Below are 23,091 nucleotides of genomic sequence, written 5' to 3' on the forward strand. Positions count from 1 at the left end.
TGCGCTTATCTGTTCTTGAAGTTGCACTGAGAATGATTGAGGTCCTTACTTCTTGGTATATATTTATCATATTCGTGGCTTCATTCCTTTTCCATTATTTGGCTTTTGGGCAAGGTTAGGAGTAAGAATGAAAGCCTCATCCATCTTTCACCCTCCTTTCTAGTTGTGTCTGAGTGTTTTTTTTCAATGAACAATTAATTCAGTCTACTGACTATCGTTATTATGTCATCTATCTAACCTATTTTTTATTGAGCGTCAGTATCAAGGCCTCCTCTTTCCGAGCATTCTTGAGCAGCACGGATCGTCCGAAAACATTCCATTTTTGGGGAGCTGTTGCCAACTGGGGATTTGCTGCTGCACTGATCATTTATTTATTTGTTTGATTTTAGATGGGAGGCCATAAAGAATGTTCTTGTTATAGAGGATTACAAGTTCTCCTGTCATGCCCTCATGACCAAGTTTGTAAAGCAGTTTTATTACAGGGGCTTGCAAACATGAATAAGCCTCCAGAAAGGATCTCTGCTGACATGACAGCAGGTTGAAACTATTTGTATTCCTGAGAATCTGGAATTGGACAAGACTTAAATGGGGTTCCTTTTGGTGTTTGTTATCGAGTTTTCCGAAGAAAGTGAAATAAATGGAGGACATTTATAGAGCTAATTATGTAGTACTTCTACAAATATCCACTGTTATGCTTTTACAATAAAATATGACAGCAAATACCTAAAAAAATGAACCTAATTTTTGGTCTTTGTTCATTGATTAAGTCTTCCCTCTTGCCTGTGTTGGTGCTACAGAAATGTGTGTGTATTCATCTTTGTTCATGGGATTTGCTTGGATCGTTCAACCACGCAACTATCTGCAACTTGCTTGGCACGCTTCAAATGAGACTGTGCGGCTATACCAATTCTCCTGCCGGGTAAAGGGCAACGAGTAAGCTGCTGAGCATGTGATTGAGTCAGAACAACTCTATCGTGTCCAATCTTTTGTCTCTTCGAATGACAAAATTTTGGTGCAATTTTTAAGAGGGTCTGTTATCAAGTTCTTCAATATGATTAGGTTATGAGATGTGAAAGAATTTGGTTGATGAGTCAACCACTAGGTTACAGTCCAGAAAACTATCCGTATATTATAGCTCTATTAAAAAATCCTGCGTACAATTATGGTTGCGCTTCCATTTCTAAGTTGGCATCTATGGAAGTGTTGCTCCATTAAGGTACTTGTCAAAAAGGAAGAAGCTGCATCCAAGTAAATTGATGCTGATTTTGCTGTTACTATGCACATGCCAATGAAATACTCTGCCCAAGGGAGGGAATTAAGTAATGCAGCATTTTGATTTTGATCGTTCAAATGCAAGAATGATTTGATTATATGCTGTTTTCCATTTAGTGTATATTCTACCTCAAATGATTACTCAAAGTTCTCAGGTATAAGCTATGAAATAACTTTGATTGCAGATTTTGTTCAATAGGTCAAAGCCTAGATAATTTGAATATTTGTTTAACTCACCTGACAGTGTTATTTTTATTTTTATTTTTTTCACAATTTGTTATGCAACAATCACTCTTTCACATTCTTCCAAACCATATACTGTATCAATAAAGTGCCTGTGCCCTGTGGGGCTGGGTGATTAATGATTGGGTTCTTCACTGATATCACATGATTTCTAGCTAAGGATGTGGTTGCTTTAACATAAGAAACCAAACATACACTAGTAAAGATTAAAATTGTTCTTATTCACATCAAGAATAACTTAGTGGCATTTTTTAACACTTAGAATATATCAAATTTTTCTTATAAGTAGTTTGCTCAGGCAATTAGGGATATTTCAGTGTTTAGTTCAGTTCAATTTGAATTAGAAATAAACTGAATCAAATTAGTTGATTTTATAAAATAAAGGATCTACTTCTTGTGAAGTTAATATAACTCAAGTTTCAAGTAGTTTCGATTCATGTTTATTTCTTATTTAATTTATGATTGTTTTACAAGCTATTGTTTTTAATTCAATCATACACCACCACGCCATTAACTAGTATGCTAAATAAAATGAATTCATTAATCATCATTTATTTATTATTCATGAACTTGGCATTAATATAAAACTAATCATCTATCACTATTGTTTATTATTCAGTCTTTTTCTAAATATTTGAACACTCTATGTTTTCATGCTATGTGTATTTTTTTTAATAATGTAAATATTTTTGTGCAATTGCCGATAAACATTTCCAACTATTTATTATAAATGTCAAATTGAAATTTATATAAAAAGTCATAACTTCTTTTTCATAACAAAGGCATCAGCAAGAACTAAATGAAAGTCAAAGAACTAACTTCAGTTTATTTTTGGGAGGAATGGCTCTTCATTCTACTTGTCAAGCCTAAGCTTACATATTATGATAGTTGCATGTTGATAGTTTTTTATATGTAAAGTTTAGATCTATTCCATTCAAATTTAATGGTGATTCACTCAATTTGGCCTTGTTTTGAATCCACCGTCTTCTTAATAACATATCACCACCCTCTCTATTCCATTCTTCTTCCTCAGATTCAGTCCTCATACTTCTGTGCACAAGATAATAAGGTAAACCTCTTCTCTTTTAAGTGGATTTCGTCACACCCCTCACATCAAAGTTTCATCTCATTGAGAACTGGGATTGTGTTTTGGCCTCGGTTTTCTGTCTGTCTGTGTGATAGATATATATATATATATATATTTGCCCAAGTTTTCTGTTGATTTATGGGATTGTTGGGTCATTTGTTATTAGCAGTAGTTCCCCATTTTTCTTTGTTCCTTGCAATCCATGCAACGCCCTGTGACTTGGGTGGATTCGCCAACATTTTCTGGTTGTTGAAGCTATTTTCCCCCGGGTCAAGGTTGGTTGAAGCTCAACAAGTCGTGTTGTCGTCTGAGTACTTTGTATGAGAAATTAAGCTATAAGAATTGGTGGGTGAAAAATCTTGGGAGGTTATAACATCGGAATCAGATTCCTAGGAAATCCGATTAGATTTTTTTTTTTGGATGCTACTTTGCATATATTGGTTCGAATGACAGGTGGCTAAATTATTTTGTCCTTACAGTTGGAGCAGCCAGAGCGTCAGTATCAAGTGAAATATGGCTTACTTCCGAGCATTCTGGAACAGTCCAGTTGGTCCAAAAACAACACACTTCTGGGGACCTGTTGCCAACCTTGGATTTGTGGTTGCAGTACGTTTCTCTTCACTTTGACTCGTTCCTCTTTTTTTTTTTTTTGGGATGATCAGGTTGGTAATGGTAAAGCTGTTTCATTGCAGGGGTTGGCAGACATGAATAAACCTCCTCAAATGATCTCTGCCAACATGACATCAGGTCGAACATTTCTGTATTCCTCAGAATTTGGAATTGGACAACACTCTTGTGCAAAACTTCTTCCGTATTTGCTTTGCCATCAAGTTTTCTGATAGCGCCAAGATATTTTTGTTGTGATATTCAACAATCTGTGGCATTTTACACTTTTTTATTTTTTTAAAATAAGAGCGCGAAAGTGATTTAATGAAGGAGATAATGTGGTGCAGTAATGTGCATATACTCTGCACTGTATATGAGATTTGCATGGATGGTGAGACCACGCAACTATCTGCTGCTTGCTTGTCATGCTTCCAATGACACTGTCCAACTCTACCAATTCTGCCGCTGGGCAAACGCCAGGGGGTGAGAAGCTAGCTTCTGATTCAATCACCTAATTTATTTTAATTATTATATAACGATAAGTGAAAATTAATCACGTTTTATATTCACGGACGTGATGATAAGCCGACATGATGTTTTAATTTTAAGCAAACAGCAAATAGTTGTGATCTCACATTCTTTATTTGGCATTTAAAGGTGTTTTTCTCTCCATAGGTACTCGTCAGAGAAGGAGGATGAAGCTGTCTCGAAGCAAACTGAAGCTGATTTTGCACGTAATCAATAGAATATTAACTGATTGTTCAAAACTCATTCCACACCACCGTTAGACGGAACCAACATCTTTTGTGTCCCCCCCCCCCCCCGGGGCTTTTCTATATGTTATAAAACGATCACCCTTTGGGAGAATTATGATATGTCAGCCGGCCTATGTAACTCCAAAATTCGATCCTAAAGTTCAGTCAAATTAAACATCATAATAAAAAAACTTGCTATTTACCAAATAAGATTAATATATTGCTCAAGTTCCGTCATTTAACAATTGGATTGAATTAAAATTAAATTTTTAAGCAAAGTTGTTTACTCAGAGCACTAATCATTTAACACTATTCCTAGCCATACATGCAAGAAAAGATGATACCTAAATTTAGGTAATTCTTTTTTCTTTTTACCTTGAAAGTTTGGTAAATCAGAACATCGTATATTTCAAATTGAATTATAACCTGTAACAATTTAAAATACTACCATGCACATTGATTGCATTTCTCTCCTATAAAGCAACCTTACGGAGGCAGTACAGCAAATTTCAACTAAAGCTGAAAAGATTTTCATTTAACATCGGTAAAAGGAAGGCGCAGGGAATACAAGGCAATACAAAATATAGATGACAGCAAATTACATGAACAGAATTCGACTACCCTGCACAATTACTATTACATGCTTGAGCCTAAGGAATCACCCTAGATTTAAAATACAACATCATCTGCCCGAACCGCATATACCACATTTCCACCAAAGGGTACTCAGTCACATGTTTCTAGAGGATTCCAGAAGAAACCGTCAATAATCCGAGTCAAGTAAAGAGGTATGTTGTTTATCGTTTCTCTTCTCTGCTTTGAACCACACAAAATGTAGACTTGTCAACGGCAAATGATTGGCAACGCCTTCAAAACCATAATGCATGAACATACGAATTGATAACAAAACATAATTTTTGCAAGAGGTCCATAAACAATATTGTTGGCACAAGAAAAGTTCATTGCAGAAATAATTGCTGAGCCTTCATATGATATCATTACTCCGGGTTCAAAGCTCAATCACATCTATATTCTGTCAAAAAATTTTCACATCATGATTTCAAGTGATCAATACATGGAAGCTGATGACGGTCTTTACAATGGTAACCTAAATAAAATACATATGCATGAAAAAGAAAGCCTTCATAATATTGTAAGCTAAGGAACAAAGCCACTATGGACCATGAACCTTCATTTGACATGTCAATACGTCAATAGTTCACTTCAATAACATGCCTACTTGTCGCCTGACCACATCTCGAGTCAGCCATAAACTTGCCTTCTTATCAAGAATGAGGCTGAGATGTTATGAAGACCATATAGGGTAACAAGTTAGCAACTTACTCCTTTACAAAGCTCTAATGAAGGGCATCAGAAATAATGAATACAGTTTTCACCTTATCAAGTTAACCAGATTGGAACACAGTTTTAAAAAAACAAAAGAACATGAAGGTAGGAAAAGAATCTGAGCGAAATAGCATCTTTGAGTACATACAAGGAACACCATGCTGCTCAATTTAACATTAATGTGCAAACAATCCATGTAAGAATATGGCTTATATAACCCCATAGAGATTATAGGGTTTTAACAAATTGTTGTACACTGGGAAGGGATTACCTTTCTTGGTGCTAACCAAAAGGGGCCCAAGTGGTAGTCAATAAATTAAGAAATTACCACATACAAAATAAAGTGTGGTAATTAACCCGAATGCAGAAAAAGAAGGGCAATTTATCTTGGCAAAATAAACAAGGGGGGATAAAGGATTAACAAGACAACTATGTCCCAAACAAGAAATTCAAGAAAATTAGTTACAGAGATAGTTGACACAGTCAAGGCAAAAATGAAGTGTTTACATACGTACGGAAAAGGAAAATTAGAGAACAAGAGGGCATATAGGTAGGAGAAAATAGAGATCAGACTTGAATCTGGGCATGCAGCGCTGTTGTGGGTATTCCCCCTTTTTTAATACAGCTGTAGTAGGTATTCTTAAGGGGTGTTTGGATGGCATGAGAAGTGTTTCTAAAAAGCACTTTTCCGCAAATCGAGATAAATTCCTTCACATATTTATTTCGTATACTGTAAAATCACTTCTGAAACTATAGCTTGATTTCCATCCAAACACCTCCTAATTAATAGTAGTCTAGAAATTATCAAGACCTCAGCTGTAATCTTTTGTGAATTGACTTCTTGTCCGGAGGATTTTGCACGTATGATGCACAAATTTCCACAGGTCAAGCACCAATGGTGTTGCACAGTACAACATGCTATGGCAATGCACCATGTGGCTGCCGCACGTCCTGGCATGGTGTTAATAACTATATTTGAGTAAAATATAGCAGGTTCATATCACTGCTGATCCGCAGTGTTGTGAGGTCCTCATTAAATACAAAGAGACGAATGTTGGATGAAAATAATACTGGATCGGAAAATCATTGTATTTGATACAATGAGCAGGGTTCAATGGTTCATCATTAACCAGTTAACCAGGATGGAATGACAGAGGAGAAAACACAAATTGAACCACCAGACCATGCTAGAAAGTCCCATCTCAACAATGATATACATAAATTTGTGCACACTGCTCACTACTTGCAAAGCCATTTAACTCTAGGGTCATGCTCTTGTTGTCAATAGACCATGGCTTGTCACCTAAGAAAAAGCAAACCCGAGGATGCAACAGGATAACAACATTGTCAACTGGATGGGAATATTGTTACTATGAATTACGTCCCTATTTCATTGTTAATCAACTAATTGTGGGATGCCAAGAAAAGGCAAAACCAAAATTTACGGTGGTCCTTGAATTCCTAATTGGACTGTCTCAGAAAATATTTCTCGTGTAACTTGAACGTTAGTCGGGTTAATGCTTTCCATCAATGCAAAGGATATAAGCTCACGAAGTATAACAATGCTGACATGAAGTAAACGGCTCCTTTCTATTCTTCAGTGGATGAATTGTTCAATCATCAAAGGAGATTGCTGAAGTTTGAAAATTTAAGAACTGAAATACAAAGAAATAAAGTTACCTGACACAAAAAAGAAATGGTCGGCAGAAATGATATAGACAGTTATTCCGGGACAGCAGACTTCAGAATTTTGTATCTCAACTTCCTATTATGGTTTTCCTGTGAGATAATAAAGAAAAACGATCACCATTAGTTATTGCATCATGTTTTATAGCTTCTGATTAGACCCAAACAACATCAAGAAATGGAGATGTCTAAATCTTGATGTATTCATAAAGCAACAAATCTAATCCGTGCTAAGTAATTATTTGCGCTCTATAAGTGGGGTTACAATTTTTGGAACCCACATTACAAAAATATTATTAAATAGAAGTCACAATTGATTATATTCCTAAAACAATAAAACCAACAATTGAACGTATTAGGTCAGGGAGTATAATGAGGAAACCCGCATGCAATTTCAATCATCTAAAACCTAAAGCACTCGGAACATCACTGTATTTGTTCTGCAGCTACAACAAAACTCACCTGCTCAAGAACCCTGGCAGAACTCCTTTCCACTTGTCTGGCCAAATTTTCAATTTTAACAAGCATTTTCTCATACAAATCCTCCAAGCCAGAAGTATAACTCGCTGCTTCTGACCCCACCAATCGATTCAAGCTCCCAACGTCAAATCCGTCTGCACCCATATCCAGCTCTCTCTGATCCTTAGAAAACTTCTTCATTTGATTCAAAATCCTCTCATCCCGGTCCTCGCTCATTGGCGAGTTCCGAAAATCGCAAGCCAATGCTGGAAAGGGGGCAATAGGGCTAAAAGAACCATAATGCCCGCGAAACGCAGGCCCAATGTTAACTATATCCATTGATTTAGGGTCGAAAGACTCGGTACCTCTGCGAAATTGGTAAGCCCGGTACTCATGAGTATGGATGGATTGGTCCGATAAGGGCGACGCTAAAAGTAAAAACACACAAGGATTAAAATTGGTAGACCCTGGTGCATTCTTAACAGGAAAAGCGAGCTGCGTCATGGAGGAAAGAGAAACAGCGACAGCGAATTCTCGCATTGATGGCCGGGGGTGGGTTTTACGGCGACCGGAGAACCAACCGATGAGGGAGGGGTGGTGGTTGAGAACAGGGTCACTGAGAAGGCGGCGAAGTGAGTGAAGTTCGACGGCACCAGTGGAGTCATAGAAGCTATTGATAGTGCCGGGGCAGAGGAAACCGGTGATGGTGGCGACAAGGGTGGAGGATTCGGAGGCGGAGTCGTCGGAGAGTGTGGATGGGGTGACGTAGGTGACGTGGCCGAAGAGGAGGCCGTCGACGGCGCCGGGGGAGGTAGAGAAGCGTTGAATGATGGAGGCCAAGGTTGGGCCTGAGATTGAAATCTTGTGCAAAGGAAGCTCATCCATGTCGGCGGCAAGAGAAGATCAGGGAGCCACACCTACAAATGTCTCTCGGGAAGCAACGCCGCGTCGCACCGCATCCCACAGCGGCCAAAATTTTGGGGCAAAGGACAATCGATTTCAATGAATTGAATGCTCAATTACAGCAACGCTGGCTCTGATAATTTCTTTCCCTCCTTCTTTCTCTCTTTATGTTTTTCTTTATTTCTTTTTTTTAATTTTCAAGAAATTCACTCCGATAATTTCATTCATGTTAAATTGCTGTTTTGTGTAGTTAAAAAATTAAATTAGGTGAGTTAAATGTAAAAATATATCAGGGCCCTGACGTTCACTAATGGAATTCACACCTATGTCCACGCTGGTTAAAATTAAAGGAATAATAATAAATGGAGTCCATATGCTTGTAGCTCTTCAGCAAAAACTTCCAGGATAAAAACAGATATTGACACACTTAACAGCATGTCAAATATTAATTACTGGCCCCTTAATTTTTAATGCATATTCTATTATTCTAAACAAATAATAATCATTTCCTTCAATTAGGTGTGTATGGTTGTTAATAAAGCTAATTATCAAATAAGCATTGATCGAGAAAAATTATCGGAAAATAATAAAATTCAATTGATCATGCACCCAAAGTAAAACAAAAAAAAATTCAAGTAATAATTTAGTTTTAATTGTCTTTAGCAATTTGATTTATTTTTGCAATATTATGTGAATGAACAACCAGTAAAGAATTTCAGGTCTAAAACCCAGCAGAGAATATTAAATAATAGTATATAACGTTTTTTTTTTTATGGTGACTACACATAACGTTATACATTTTTGTCATCACCAAAGTGTAGTAACGTGGTCCCTGCTTTGTAATTTACACCTGATTTAAAGTGAATATTGTAAATTTAACTTTATGACAGATTATATAAATAAAATATTTGTATAGCTTATAATATGGAACAAAAAATTAATATGGTGCTCAAGCTTTGAATGATTCATGTAAGTATCATTTCAGGTAAAAATATGTGTGTGTCTGTGTGAGCATCACTATTGTCTATAATTGGTCATGATTTTCTTATTTTTAGGTTTTATCATTAATTAGCTCATTTTTCATATATTATTTGTAAAATTAATTATATTATTTATAACTCATCTTCAATATATTGTACTATCAATTTTATGTTAGTAGACCCATTTTTCTATGCGTTAAAAGAAATTTAAAGAATATATACATCATTCATCATTTAAAAATAATACTGTTTCTTTGGGACTCAATTCAATTAAAAGAACTAAAAATGTGTTCTAAGAAGATTAAATAATTTCCAAACATTTTAAAAAATAATTAAATTAGTTATTTATAACAAATATGTTTGTTTAATAATAATTATAATCTTGTGAGCCAAAATAAATTGAATTCTTTGATTTAAAATCAAAACAGACCATGAACTAACTTTATATTTAGGATGGGAATATTATGACTCGCTTTTTTTTTGGGGGGGGGGGGAGCCGTAGGTACAAATGCATGCATGAGCTTATTATTTGAGCACTAAACACAAACTGTGTTCAGAACGGAACAGAACAGCCAACTTGTTCATGGGTTGAAGTCTACAAAGAATATAATGGCAAATTTAACTTATTTTATTGTGATCCCATTACGTGCAGAGAGAAAAGATATTTTTTGTCCTATTTATAGGACACTCACAATTTTTTGTATTAACTTTATTTACATAATTTATAATATATATTAAATAGGATAAAAATTAAAAAATTGTTAAACTTTAAATAAGAGTTAATAAAATTTAAATTTTTTTTAATCGGTATAAAATATATCAGAAGTGGTTCATAAACAGGGTAAGAGCACTGTACTGTTTGCTTTATCGATCTGAGAAATGAGACGTCGGTCTCTCTAAACAACATGGAACATCTCAACTCAACGTGCACAGAAGGACGAGGGTGGGAATATTCTCGGAAACAAGTACAAACAATAAATCCTTCTCTTCTGTACAATCCAGAATCTACTACGATAAATCGAAAAACTCAACATCGAATAAACCTATTGAAGAAACATCACAAATCCTACACCATACAAAACAAAAACAAAAATCAAGATGTCAAATCCATGCAAATCCCATGCTATTCCCCTATACATGTGTGTGTGGATGTATATAAGAGTGTTGATATTGGTGAAAAAGATTTCTTCTACGCTCAATTCTTTCCCAGAAAAATCAACTAAAGCATCAAGTGAAAGTTCCACTACCCCCAATCTATCGTGGAGGGGCCGGAGATGCGGCGGTGGCGGCAATAGCAGCGTTAACTGCCGCCGCGCCACCTACGAAAGCGACATACCTATTATGCTGCGAGCTCTCCTGTGCTTCCATGAACATATCTTCCGGCATCCTCAGGGCGCCATGAATGCAAACAGCAGCCACACCTACCATCACCGACGACACCAGAATCGACCCAACACTGGTTAGAAACACAACACACAGGCTCAAACCAGAGAGCAGGACCAAGGTTTCAAAATCGGTGAAGATTCGACCGAAAAGAACCAGAGGCTGATCGGAGGGTCGGAAGACGTAGAGGAAGACCCAGGCGGCGAGAAGACCCAGGAGGATCAGGAGAGAGAAAGGGTTTGTAAGGAGAGAAACCGCGAGAGCGAGAGCGCCGATGGCATAATAATTGATGCGGAAGTAGGAGAAGTTCTTGCGGATGCGGAAGGTGGCTTCGGATAAGGTCTCGGGTTTAGAGAATGCGGTACGGTCGAGGAGTTCGGCCCAGGGACGGCGCTGGGAGAGGCTGTGGCGGAGGGAATCGGAGGCTTTGGAGATGAAGGCACGTAGTGGGGGCTGAACTTCAATGACAGGGTTGCCGGCTCCGGCGGATTGGGTACTGGTAATGGGGAGGACGGACGGGGCTGAAGCGGCCATTTAGGATGGGAACGAATCAAGAGGGAGAGACAGAGGGAAAAATGAAATGGGAATGAAGAAGAGAAATTGACAGTTGAGAAAATGGTATTTGAAGCGGGAGAGGGGAGAAGAGAGAGAGAGAGGGGAAAGAGGGACGGCGATTGGGAGGTAAGGGTTTAACGTAAGAAATTAGAAAAGTCGTTTCACAGAATTTTGTGTTGTGAGATGAGGAAGGAATTCAAAGGGACGTACGATGATAGATACTCCTTGAAGGAAAGCGCGGAAAGAAAACGGCAAACGCCGATCAGTTGCAAGGTCGCTGCTATTCCCTCCTCCCTTTTCTCGTGAGTTTACTCCTCCCACTATTTTTTTTTTTTGGGTTTTCTAATTTCTTACAATCTATTCCTGACTCTATATTTATTCAATAAATTAATGGTGGCTTATTCCTGAAATCTTCTTGACTTGTAATATTGTTTCCACTTTCCACCCCCAGTTTTTCAATTTAATCCTTTAATTATTTTTTATATGCCAAGTTTGAAAGAAGTCTGCGTTAAGAATAGTAAGATATCTTTATAAATTATCAATATCACCAATGTCATTATTAGCTAACATAATACAAAGGGAAAATCACAAAAAAGACCGTCAAAATAAAAAATTATAAATAGGAAACTATTACAATATTAGTATGTGTTTTGATAATAATAGTGTGTGTTTTAATAACAATTTTTGTGAACGGGTTCTTGTGTACAATTTTTTAATTTTAGCGGTCTTTTTTTGTGTGATTTTTTTAATACAAACGAGGGTCACTTTTTGTTAGTCTTGCTCAGGTGTTCTCTTATATTAACATTGAGTTGCTTGGTTACTTTAGAACATTACGTGGGTATGAAAAGCAACATGAGCTGGTTATATCTGCCATTCTCTTTCTCCTGTTTGGGCACATCCAACACCTCCGCGTTGATATCTGTCTGGGAATCTCTCTTTCTGGACCAAAATCAAATCTCTTGCTAAAATAATAATTCCATATAGTACAATCAATCGGAACAATCGGAGATTTAAGAAGCCACTCTGACAGAAAAAGCCCATTCATTTTATATCTTCAACACATTCGCCAGCCTGTAAGGCACAGCTGAGCTAGTCCCTTATAATTGACAACCATTATTGTCCATGTTCTGCCTTTGCCTGGACTCCACCGCCATAATAGACCCCATTCAATCCACAGCTAGGCATCAGGATTATTAATAATTAATCATGTAAATTGAAACAGAGATAGAATAGCAACAACAGAAATGAAGCCGGCGGCGGAAAGCTTAATTAATAAAAGTATCGAGACGATTAAAATTTTTTTGTCGATAATACAAACTTTAGTTCGTTGAGTTTGGTTTTATTTTGGTTTTGATTTCTTAAGTTTGGAACTATAGATTTTAGTCTCTCAAACTTCGAATTACTCAAGTTTCTTTTCATGTTGTTATAATCCAATAAAAACTTTAACCTTTTTGTCTTTTGAAGAATCAAAACCTATAATTAGAAACTTGAGAGACCAAAACCAAAACAAAAACAAATTTGAAGGGCTAAAAATTATATTAACTCTTGTTTTTTTTGGGGTGTTTTGCAACATGCAAGCAAGGGGTCAAATACAGCTACAGGTAATCGGATTTAAGAGCATCGATTTCCTTTGGATAATGTTTCGAAGATTGGATCCTTGTGCTCAGAGCATGAATAGTGATCATTTTGTTTGTTAGTTTTGTTAGAATGTACTTCGGTGTTTAGGGGAAAGAATGAGAGAGAATGGAAATTAAAACAAAGTAGTATCGTTAATCTTTCCCTCTCCTTGGATCACTGACTTCATGGCTATTGCCAGAAAAGGTGAATACTATACTTAGTGTTATTTCCATACACAATGGCGAAAACGTGCGAGGATCAAATTTCAAACGCAAAGAAGACGACAACGGAAGAAAAGAGCAACTAGTGTACTTTTGTTTTATTAACAAAACACTACCCATACTATTACTTTGCTTTTTTCCACTATATGTTATCATACTTACAGCGTATCAAGCACATCCTCCACAACCATACGTAGATAAAGATGAACATATGATATAGAATTTTTAAAAAGCCACAACCAACGTCCATGATGCCATTCATTTCAAATTCATGCAAAGCACACTGCTTAGTTATTCTAGAGTAAGATTCATATTTTCTTCATTTTCCATCACGCTTCCTCCCAAAGTCACCATTCATGATCAGAAAGTCGGAGTACTCATGACATGACATTTACAAACAGCGAATATATCCAACACTGAATCCCCCACAGCCAAAGTAAAATGGAATTAGAATGTAGATCCATTCCACCCAAAATCGGAACCCTGCACAACAAAAAAGCACCGTCAATCAGCAAGAAACCAATGTAGATTAAATGGACAGATATAAGTTGGATTATCAAGCACGCAAGATTTTTTTTAGTTGATGAAGTTCATGATGAGTATACATGCTTGTATGTTTGGTTGTCTGTTCACGATGGACTTAAGTTATCTCTTTTGAAGATGAGTCAACTACGTACAAGGTATAGGGCTTCAGCTCCCCATCATAAGCATCAGATTTAATTTTAGAGCTTACGTGAATCACAGGTTCTCCAATCTCATAATCTATGGGCCAAAAAAGAATCTCACAATCTAACTTTTAGAGTCGGGTTCTCCCGGAGTATTAATGTTATCGGAGCTTTTAGCATCCATCCAAATGGGACTGTGGATTCTAAATTGGAAGTATGGAATTATAAAAGGACTGCAACCTTGTTAGTTAATTTTTGAGACATGACTCTCCCAAAAGGGTAGATAACCAGGTCAGCCTAAGGTTTTTGTCACCAAGAACAGCAGAAAGGAGCTACACTAAGTCTTGAACAGTAAAGATTTATTTTAAGTAATCTAGTACTGGGGAAAAGCATGAAAATATTGCATATTCTTGACATATATTCACCTAAAGAAAGATGAAGAGTGAAATAAGGAAAGAGCAACAGAGTAATTCTTCCTATATTTTCAGGACAACTTGACGTTATAGGTAAACTTGCCTTCGAGCCATAGAATTTCAAGAAGAACCGTGACTTGGGAATAGATAACTTGGTTTCAAGAATTGAGGAAATTGCAGCACTAAGCTTCTTGTTCTCGTCGGGGCCAAGACCACCAATGGACACCAGTTCACCATAAGCAGCTGGCTGTTCATTCCCACCAAAAGATATGGGCACCGATCCTTTCAGGACAACCATTACATACTGCAAATACAAGAAAGAGCACAATATAAAGACATAAGGACACTCTAAAACAGGAGAAAACAAGTGCCTATGTATATAGGTGTGTCAGCAAAATAGAAACATCATTCACCAAAGTATAAAGAGTCATTTTGTTTATCTAAAACATCAGGTTTCTGGATCTTCCCAAAAGCATTCTTCACACTCAAGAAAAATGATCAGTTTGATAAAGTTCAAATTCGGTGAGATCATCATCACTAGGAAACTTCACAGATAGAAGGCGTAAATTTAAACTCAAGAATTCCGAATCATACCTAGAAATTAAGCCAAAAAAAAATTCAAAATACCTTGCAACTTAGATGCCTCCAGATGTAGGAATAGTAACATGACAAACTTTATAATATTTAATCAAGGAATTTACAACTTCATAAAAAGCCTCGTGAAAATTTTCAGATGTGAAATTAATCAAATTATATATAGACCCTTCAAGAAATATTCACCAGATAAATTATCAAGAGTCGGGAAATACACCAAAGCTTGACAAAATATCCGACATACCTAAAATTCCATAGAGCCTTATGAGAATTACTGAACAAAGTCTCTTGTTTGAGATAACAGTATAATCTCTGATAAAGGGGTAATTCCCATGAAACCAAATTAATAATTACCACTTAGCAAACGAAGAAAACAGATAGACGACCATCTATCCCAGCAGAAGCGGGAACGAAATGTACCAATTTAGTGATTTACGAACTTACAGCAAAGATAGCAAGAACCGAAACTCCTAAATCATGCTTGAAAAAACGGAAAAAAAAAAAGAATAGGAACACTAGACAAGAAAATTGCCGGGGGGGTGTAGAAACGTCGGGAAATGAGGATGGAAATGAACAGAGGAATGGAGGACGACCGTACGGCCTCAGGTTTGCCGATAAGCTTGGCGAGGGAGGAGGTGGCCTCGGAGAGAATGGCGGAGGTGTCGACGCCGTCGAGGCTAACGTTAGTGGAGAGGTTTAAGCACGGCATATTTCTTCACTCTTTCACCCTTTGCAACCCGTAGCTTCCTCCGATTGACGATGGCGCAAAACCAACTCTACTCCAGCCAGCTTTATAAACGGATAAAAAAATATCTCCAAAAAAGTCAATGAATTTTTTTCGTGATAGGACTCTCAGCACATTAACGCACTAGAGGAGAAACAGGGAGACCGGAGTAGTGGTTGAGTCTGTTTGCACCGTAGTGGTTGAGTCTGTTTGCACCTTTTTAAGAGAGCTGAATGAGTCTTTTAGATTTTATTGATTTTATTAATGATTTACTAGTTGAATAAGGGGACCCCAAGTCAATGAATTTTTTTTGCCAGCAAAATGTCAACGAAACCTTAAACTAACTTACTAGACCGTCAAGGGGCAAAAAGTTATCAGGTCAAAATGAAAAAAAAAAAAAAAAAATTAAATCAATTAGTATCACGTATAAAATAAACTATTTTGACACATCATCTATGAATGAGTTTATTTTTGTTGGTGAATTATGAGTTGACCTTTAATTAAAATAAAGTTTGAATTACTTCATTTTTTTTTTCACCGAGGTTATATCTCCAATTAAATCCGTTGTTGTTTAGCACAATTAATCAATAATATGGCTGATGTTAATGATAAAAAGCTGTATAGATTAATTTTATAAATGCTTTTATTAAAAGAAACATAAAGAAAAATTAAAATAGTTTCCAACTATAATATTAGAATAATGAAATTTTGTTCGTGTGATTATCTAACGTTTCCTTGATGAGGTAGGAGACAATTTGATGATATAACTTTTTGTCGATGAATCCTATTCGAGATATTATCAGACACTAAATATAGAGTATCTCTCTCAATAAAAGTTTAAACCTTGATTTGTCACGTTACGATAAACTAATTTTTTTTTTGTTACACTCAACTTCCGCAACTTAAAAATTAAACTTGACCAATTCCGTAAATAAAATGTTTCGAATGGACCGGTAAGGAGATATATATATATATATATATATATATATATATATTTATGGCCCTAATAATCCAGTGAGTCCATTTGAACCATCCAAAGTAAAGATGGGTTCAGAATGGAGGGGCAGTTAGATGCTAACCCTGGTCGTTTTGTGCTCTGGATTAAGCTTACTTTGTCTCAGTTTCACTCCTGAAACTTAATCGCTGGACATCTTTCTTATGCTACAAGTTTTTTCAACAGTTTCTTTTAGAACTTGTCCTCGTGATTTTCTCCTTTTGCTTATGTAATTTATGTTTTAGATACGTATCGCCGTTCAATTCCCATTTCATTTTTTTTTCACACATAAGTATATTTTTATTAGAGATTTTGTTGTGTGCTAAATGTAAACATCTTTCTCAATAAGAATTCAAATATTAATTTACAATAAGAGACTGACTTCTTTCATTAGCTTCCTTTTAACCCATTTCATTTTGACTCCTCATGTGACTGCTTTGTACATGTTCTGGACTTGGGCCGTAGCCTCCTCTTAACCCAATTCTTCTGAGTTCATAACAGTCTTTTAAAAAAAAAGAGTGAAATTAAAATCTGAATCTGTAAAGTACTAGCTCTGTGCATATGTATTTATATAATTATCATTCAATTAATAATCTACATACTGTGAATATACTTGAGCACTTCAACAACTGTACTCCATTCTCAACAATCAATATGGGCATGCCTGCTGGTGGACCAGGACCACCCACTATCCTAATTAATTCGATTAACAAATTTTCTCCCAAACACTAGGATGGCCAACCACCCTATGACGACTTGGCCAATATGTATTTTGTATGAGGACAAAATGTCTATTTTTTCAAATATATGGTCTGATTTTTGTTGTGATCAAAATCTTAAAAAGTTAGGCTAAATTTGAATTAATTAATCCATCAACATAAATATTACTACCTCTAGTCCTTAATATAATACTTCATTTAACATTTATTTTGGTCCTAAATATAAACCCCAATCCCTTTTCTCTAATATTTATGTATTTTTTTTCAAAATTGTCCTTCTAATAATGGTAGTTCTAACCAACACTCTTGATTAACAAGGATATTTTAGGAAAGACAACACCTATTTATTACAAATAACTAACTTAACTTATTTTCTTAATCTCATCAAATTAGTCAACGGGCTCTTATAATTAGAACCGGAGGTAGTATATTCCCCAGTAGCTTTACAAAATTGATTCATGTAATTGAGAAACTGGAGGAATTGAACATGAAGTTGCAAATATGTAATGAAACAAATAGGAGGAGTACAAAATATGACTTGATTGATCATTACTAGAAAGTGATCAATGGAAAGGGTTGTTGGTCATAATGGAGGATTGTGAATTAGAGTTTAGAGACACTGCGAAAGACAGTAGTATCGAAGACCTTAAGGAAGAAGCGAGTTCTGGGGACACAAATCTTGTCCTCCAAAATGGAACCCAGCGTAGCAATGAGCTTCCTCTTCACTTCTGAGTTGATTCCTCCCATTGACACTATTTCTGCGTATGCCGCTGCCTCTTTGTTCCCTTCAAACGATATTGGCACTGACCCCTTCAACACCACCATCACAAACTGCATTTTTAATCATCAATTCATTATTACTCAGCACCTTATCTTTTCAATTTTACATGCTCCAGATTTTAACTCATAACAATCCTCCCTAATCATCTAATCATATTATTATACTAATTGCTTGAGCCACATTAGAAGACAGTCCCTTGTATATATCGCATCTCTTTTTAGTGTCACGGACATTATTAGTACATCTATCAAATACGTGGCGAATACACGATATCATCATTATGTGTGGATCAAATTCCTGTACTATATTCAGCGTGCAAATTAGTCAAATTCAGCTGCCCGTTATTAGAAGCATTCTGTGAAAATTAACCAAGTTTTGAAGTGATTTGATCTCCGTGTAAGATCTTTATTCTTTTAATGTGACGGTGTACAATATATTACTTACGATATTCATGTCTTATATGTATTAAACTGATGCTGCATCTCTGAAGTACTACTAATATTCTAAACATGAATAATTAATATGATGGTGTCAACCAGACAAATACCTCTTCTAACACAAATGCTATTAATTAAATATCGATGATGATGATGATCGACCAACCGAAGAATATATTGGTCATATAATGTAATAGAGAATACTATTAATTTGAATCATGGTCATCATTCACTCGTTATCCTTACTGTTGGAGATAATCCCAAACAGCTCATTATGGTGCTTTTAAAAGAAAATTAAAAGGGGCCTCAAACTCAATGAAAATATATAGACAACTGACTCACTCGCTATGCATTAAATAATGTAATCCGAATAACAGTGGGAAAAAGGATCAAGTGGTGCACTAGTTAGTTAGTGCTCCTGATTGATGTGCAATTTGCAGAAGCAGTACAGAGTCCATTTATCTTTGTGATAGAGGAAAAGAAAGAAGTACGGAAGAAATTTTGGAAGGATACTGCCCACTTGATACTTTAAAGTTTAAATATTTTCAACCCGTATCTAAGTATCTATCAGTTGTTGTTTTCTTCTGCACGGTTCAATGAACTTACTTTTCCCATATATACTGTTTATTTGTACAATCACGACTTTATTTTACATTAATCATAGTTTCTCAATCATTATTCCATTATTTTATTTTCAACCTTAGACTAAATAACATGTAGACTCTAGACTAGCTGCTGAAAACTTACGCTGTTTGATTTGATAATCAGACGCATGAAGAAATATTCCTAACACAAAATCAATAGTTAACGATAGTATGATCCGTCGTCTGATCCAAAGCTTCCAGAAAATAATCAAAGGATTCATATCTATGACCAAATAGTATATAATAGCATATCAATTCGGTCAACGCAGAACTGTGCAGAAGGTAAGTGTAGAGAGAGTGATATTATATTTCTAAATGGCTAAGTAATCTCTTTCCTGAAAAGCAAATCCATGTTTCCAGGGAATAATCAAAGAATTCATATCTGTGGGTATATAGGATATTCCTGGAAGTCCGACGAAAAGAAACTTAAATAATGCCAACTTAATTTGAGCCCCAATAAGAATTTCACAGGAACTGTAAATAGATTGGGCCAAATCTGATAAGCTTGAAAAGCACGAACACCTAAGAAGCATTAAGAAAGAGAAGAGAGGAAGATGAATAGAGAGAGAGAGACCTGTTTGGGTTTTCCGATGATGGAAGAGACAGCAGAAGTAGCTTCAGAAAAGATGGGATCGGTGTCAATTTGATCCAAGTTAACGTTGGTGGTGATGTAAAGGCAAGGCATGTTGCTGGAATGTGATTTCTAGTTGATTTGTTTCTTTTATTCTGATACAAAGAAAGAGAGGACTCTTCATAAAATATGCCCATCATTCCATTGCTATTTATAAGCCAACACTGCATGTTGCCCCCCTCCTAAGCTTTTGACACGACACTACCTTATCCCACTATTTATTTTTTTTTCAATATATATTTTTATTATCATAGCTTTTTGGAAAAATTATAAAAAAATCTTTAAAATAGAAAAATTGTAAATAAGGACCCATTATAATATTAGTATTAGTTTTGATAATAATTAATAAGCAGATGATAACAATTTTTATGAATGGGTTCTTGTATGTATTTTTTTTTAAATTTTTGAGTATTTTTTACGATTTTTCTGGGTTTTTATATCTTTTTCAAGAACTAATAGAATATAGATAACTTTGAGTACATGTATGTGCATTAATTAAAGTTAATGCATTTTTTATTTCTCATGATTAATTATGGCCATGCATACACATCTGATCTAAATGAAATATATCTCCTTTGATAACATAAATTAATGGGAAAAAATTAATTATTTACTCCATTTAGCTGAGACTTTAGACTCATTTAAAACTCATTGATTTGAAGTAACTTTTACTTCCTATATTTTTAACTCTACTATGATTAATTCAATCCATGAACAAAAACATTAAATTTTTCATATTGTCTATGCATCTCTTGGAATGTGCACAGGATGCACTTCTAATTTAAACTTTCAAGATTAGGGTAAGATGGTGGGTATTTTATAAAATTATAATGATTTTAAAACTATTCAAATACCTAAGTGATTTAGATAAGATGTATTTCATGTACTATTTTCGCTCCTAAATATAAAAACCAATTAAAAATTTAATTTGGTATTAAATGTGAGAGTTCATTTTGTTTTCTATATTTATTTATTTATTTTAAAATAATTCCCATAGTAATTGCACAACCTAAAAAAATTTACATTCTAATACGTATGATTGACAAGAATATTTTAAAAAAAAACAGTATCCATTTATTAGAAATAATTAATTTAACTAATTTTTTTAATATTTATAATTAAGTTATATATCTTTTATACGCAACCACAGGTATTATATTTTTAAAAAGAATGCTAGAGATCCAACACCAATTAACGTCCAAGGTATATAAGTAGGATGTATGTATGATTCTACTTTAGTGTAGAGCCTGGTTAAGAAGATATCTCCATATCATTTAATGTCAGCAAATTTTCTACATTTAAGATTGAAAAGTAGCCCGACTTCTTAATCCTTGCTAGCTGTTTAAATATCTTAAAAATACTTTTTGAGGACTTAGTTGTGATTCAAAATAAATTTTGTGATCACTAATTACGGATTTTAAAACGTGTACTCAACCAATGTTTAACTTATATTGAAGTGATCATACAACATTTGTCACGTGGTGAGGTGATTGATGAGATTGTACTACGCCTGATCCTTAATATAAGAGCTAGTTAACTGATTTGAGTAAATTAAAAAAGCTAGTTAAATTAGTTATTTATAATAAGTAAATATTGTCTTTCCTAAATATCTTTACTAATTAAGTGTATTGGCTAGAATTACAATTATTACAAGGATTATCTTGAAAAAAATGAAACAATAAAAGACAAAGTGGATTGTGATTTTATATTTAGAACTAAAATAAAAGTCAAACAAACTTTATATTAAGAACAAGAGGTAGTATTATATTGTGAATTTAGCTCTCTACTTGAATCTAATGGTTGGCTTAGCTCGTAATATTTATTGGTTGCCGATTTATTTGTAAGACTAACTCTCACTTTGAACACAATAAAAGTTTTCAAATTCTATTTTGTCAAATACTTGAATTGTTTTCTCAAAAATTAACGAAAGCAGAAGCACGTACGACACCTTTCCACGAAAATTGCGTAAGTGACAAAATAAACAAAATATTTGAACAAATAAATTAAAATGAGGGAATATTTTTTTGTGGCCAATTATTATTTTGGTGGGAGAAAATGGAAATATTGTGGGTGTTGAGTGGAAGGCAATTCTAATGTCAATTTATGAGTAGACAAATTTAAATTGAGAAATGAAGAATGCCGCACATGGAGAGATCCCACCATTATGTATGAGTGCCGTGACCATTACATATCATCCATCATCATTTCCCACGAACCTTCACACAGCCACATTCATTCATCTCATTCCAACCTTCCATCATGCATCCCACCATTTATTTCACTCCTTTTTTTCCCCACAAAAATAAAATAAGTTGCTAGACACTCAGAAACCACATCAATTGGAGTCAGCTAAACAAGCTAGACCACAAAAACTATAAATTTCTCCCAATCAGCTTTCAATAAAAAGTTTCTGTTGCCACTTGTGAAATGCCAACACTAACTAAAGATCCTAGCTTCCAATCTCAAGAATCTTTTTGGCCACAATAAGGTGGATGGTGGGAAAATTATATTATCCAAGCCGAGAAATTTGATCAAATGAGAATAGAAGATAAATGCGATGATGTAGGAGAAGATGCAATGTATATGTGTGCTCAAAATATATAGAGAAATGGTCATACAATTGAATATATGTGACATCATTTGGAAGCTACCATGTATTAATTAATTAAAGAGAAATGTTTGGTTTGAACCTATAAGGCTCCCCCCCCCCCAAAAAAAAGAAAATGGGAGTGTTGGATGGTTGCCGAATCCTCCCCAAGTTTGGTGCATTTTTTCAACATAAAGACAATAAGAAATATAATATATAAAATCCTAGGAAAAATAGCAAATAAAGACCCCTTTATATATGAAATTGTGATTTGGGACTTTTAATTTGAAAAATAGCAAATAAATGCCCGGTTTCATATTGCAAATATAAAATTTTGGTGAAATGTTTAAAATGCACCTCAGCCAAATTGTGATTTGGTCTACTGAAGTTATCATTTGCTAAAGTGAGCTTGTCATTTCTTATAGTCAACTTGTTACTTGGCCTAGGAGTATTTCAGACATTTCACCAAAATTTCATATTTATAATATGAGACCGGGTCTTTATTTGCTATTTTTCAAATTGAGGATCTCAAATTATAATTTTACATATTATGATGTCTTTATTTGCTATTTTTCAAATTGAGAGTCCCAAATCATAATTTTACATATTATGAGGTTTTTGTTTGTCATTTTCTCAAAATCCTATTATCGTCAGTGGAATTGGGAACGGCAATTTGAACGGTGGCGATCCCAACAAGATGAGTTTTCACTTTCAAAAGGTGTATGATTGCATGAATCATCCAGACGAAAGCGACTCCATGTCTCCTTCCCCTTTAAATATACGGCTTG

General features: G+C 35.1%; 5 protein-coding genes across 8 annotated transcripts; 1 reads left to right on the plus strand and 4 right to left on the minus strand.

Moving 5' to 3' along the window:
• The first annotated feature begins 2,555 nt into the window (after positions 1-2,555).
• Positions 2,556-3,695, plus strand: LOC114722332 (mitochondrial pyruvate carrier 1-like). Its single transcript, XM_028908340.1, has 4 exons — positions 2,556-2,584; positions 3,091-3,208; positions 3,295-3,349; positions 3,556-3,695. Exons 2-4 carry the CDS (start codon positions 3,116-3,118, stop codon positions 3,693-3,695), a joined length of 288 nt encoding a protein of 95 aa, XP_028764173.1. The 5' UTR covers positions 2,556-2,584; positions 3,091-3,115.
• Positions 3,696-4,398: 703 nt separating this feature from the next.
• LOC114722281 (uncharacterized) lies at positions 4,399-8,471 on the minus strand. 4 transcript variants are annotated; one of them, XM_028908290.1, is made up of 3 exons: positions 7,459-8,471; positions 6,991-7,089; positions 4,399-4,776 (listed from the first exon to the last, which is right to left on the minus strand). In XM_028908290.1, exons 1-2 carry the CDS (start codon positions 8,338-8,340, stop codon positions 7,033-7,035), a joined length of 939 nt encoding a protein of 312 aa, XP_028764123.1. In that variant the 5' UTR covers positions 8,341-8,471; the 3' UTR covers positions 4,399-4,776; positions 6,991-7,032. The 4 variants fall into 4 exon arrangements, with proteins under 4 accessions (XP_028764123.1, XP_028764115.1, XP_028764107.1 ...); XM_028908282.1 differs by having other exon boundaries at positions 4,399-4,786; XM_028908298.1 differs by lacking the exon at positions 4,399-4,776 and adding an exon at positions 4,795-4,996.
• A 1,852-nt stretch (positions 8,472-10,323) lies between these two features.
• LOC114722302 (PRA1 family protein B2-like) lies at positions 10,324-11,383 on the minus strand. Its single transcript, XM_028908309.1, has one exon. It carries the CDS (start codon positions 11,253-11,255, stop codon positions 10,593-10,595), a length of 663 nt encoding a protein of 220 aa, XP_028764142.1. The 5' UTR covers positions 11,256-11,383; the 3' UTR covers positions 10,324-10,592.
• A 1,801-nt stretch (positions 11,384-13,184) lies between these two features.
• LOC114722311 (macrophage migration inhibitory factor homolog) lies at positions 13,185-15,609 on the minus strand. Its single transcript, XM_028908322.1, has 3 exons — positions 15,385-15,609; positions 14,296-14,496; positions 13,185-13,597 (listed from the first exon to the last, which is right to left on the minus strand). The coding sequence occupies exons 1-3, from the start codon at positions 15,493-15,495 to the stop codon at positions 13,562-13,564; spliced, it is 348 nt and encodes a 115-aa protein (XP_028764155.1). The 5' UTR covers positions 15,496-15,609; the 3' UTR covers positions 13,185-13,561.
• A 2,003-nt stretch (positions 15,610-17,612) lies between these two features.
• On the minus strand, positions 17,613-19,826 carry LOC114722321 (macrophage migration inhibitory factor homolog). The gene is made up of 2 exons (XM_028908331.1): positions 19,660-19,826; positions 17,613-18,054 (listed from the first exon to the last, which is right to left on the minus strand). The coding sequence occupies exons 1-2, from the start codon at positions 19,768-19,770 to the stop codon at positions 17,827-17,829; spliced, it is 339 nt and encodes a 112-aa protein (XP_028764164.1). The 5' UTR covers positions 19,771-19,826; the 3' UTR covers positions 17,613-17,826.
• Between the last annotated feature and the right edge of the window lie 3,265 nt (positions 19,827-23,091).

This window comes from Neltuma alba, unplaced genomic scaffold, assembly GCF_004799145.2.
Source record: "Neltuma alba isolate B1F8T4 unplaced genomic scaffold, ASM479914v2 tig00002339_pilon, whole genome shotgun sequence".
Lineage (NCBI taxonomy): Eukaryota > Viridiplantae > Streptophyta > Magnoliopsida > Fabales > Fabaceae > Neltuma > Neltuma alba.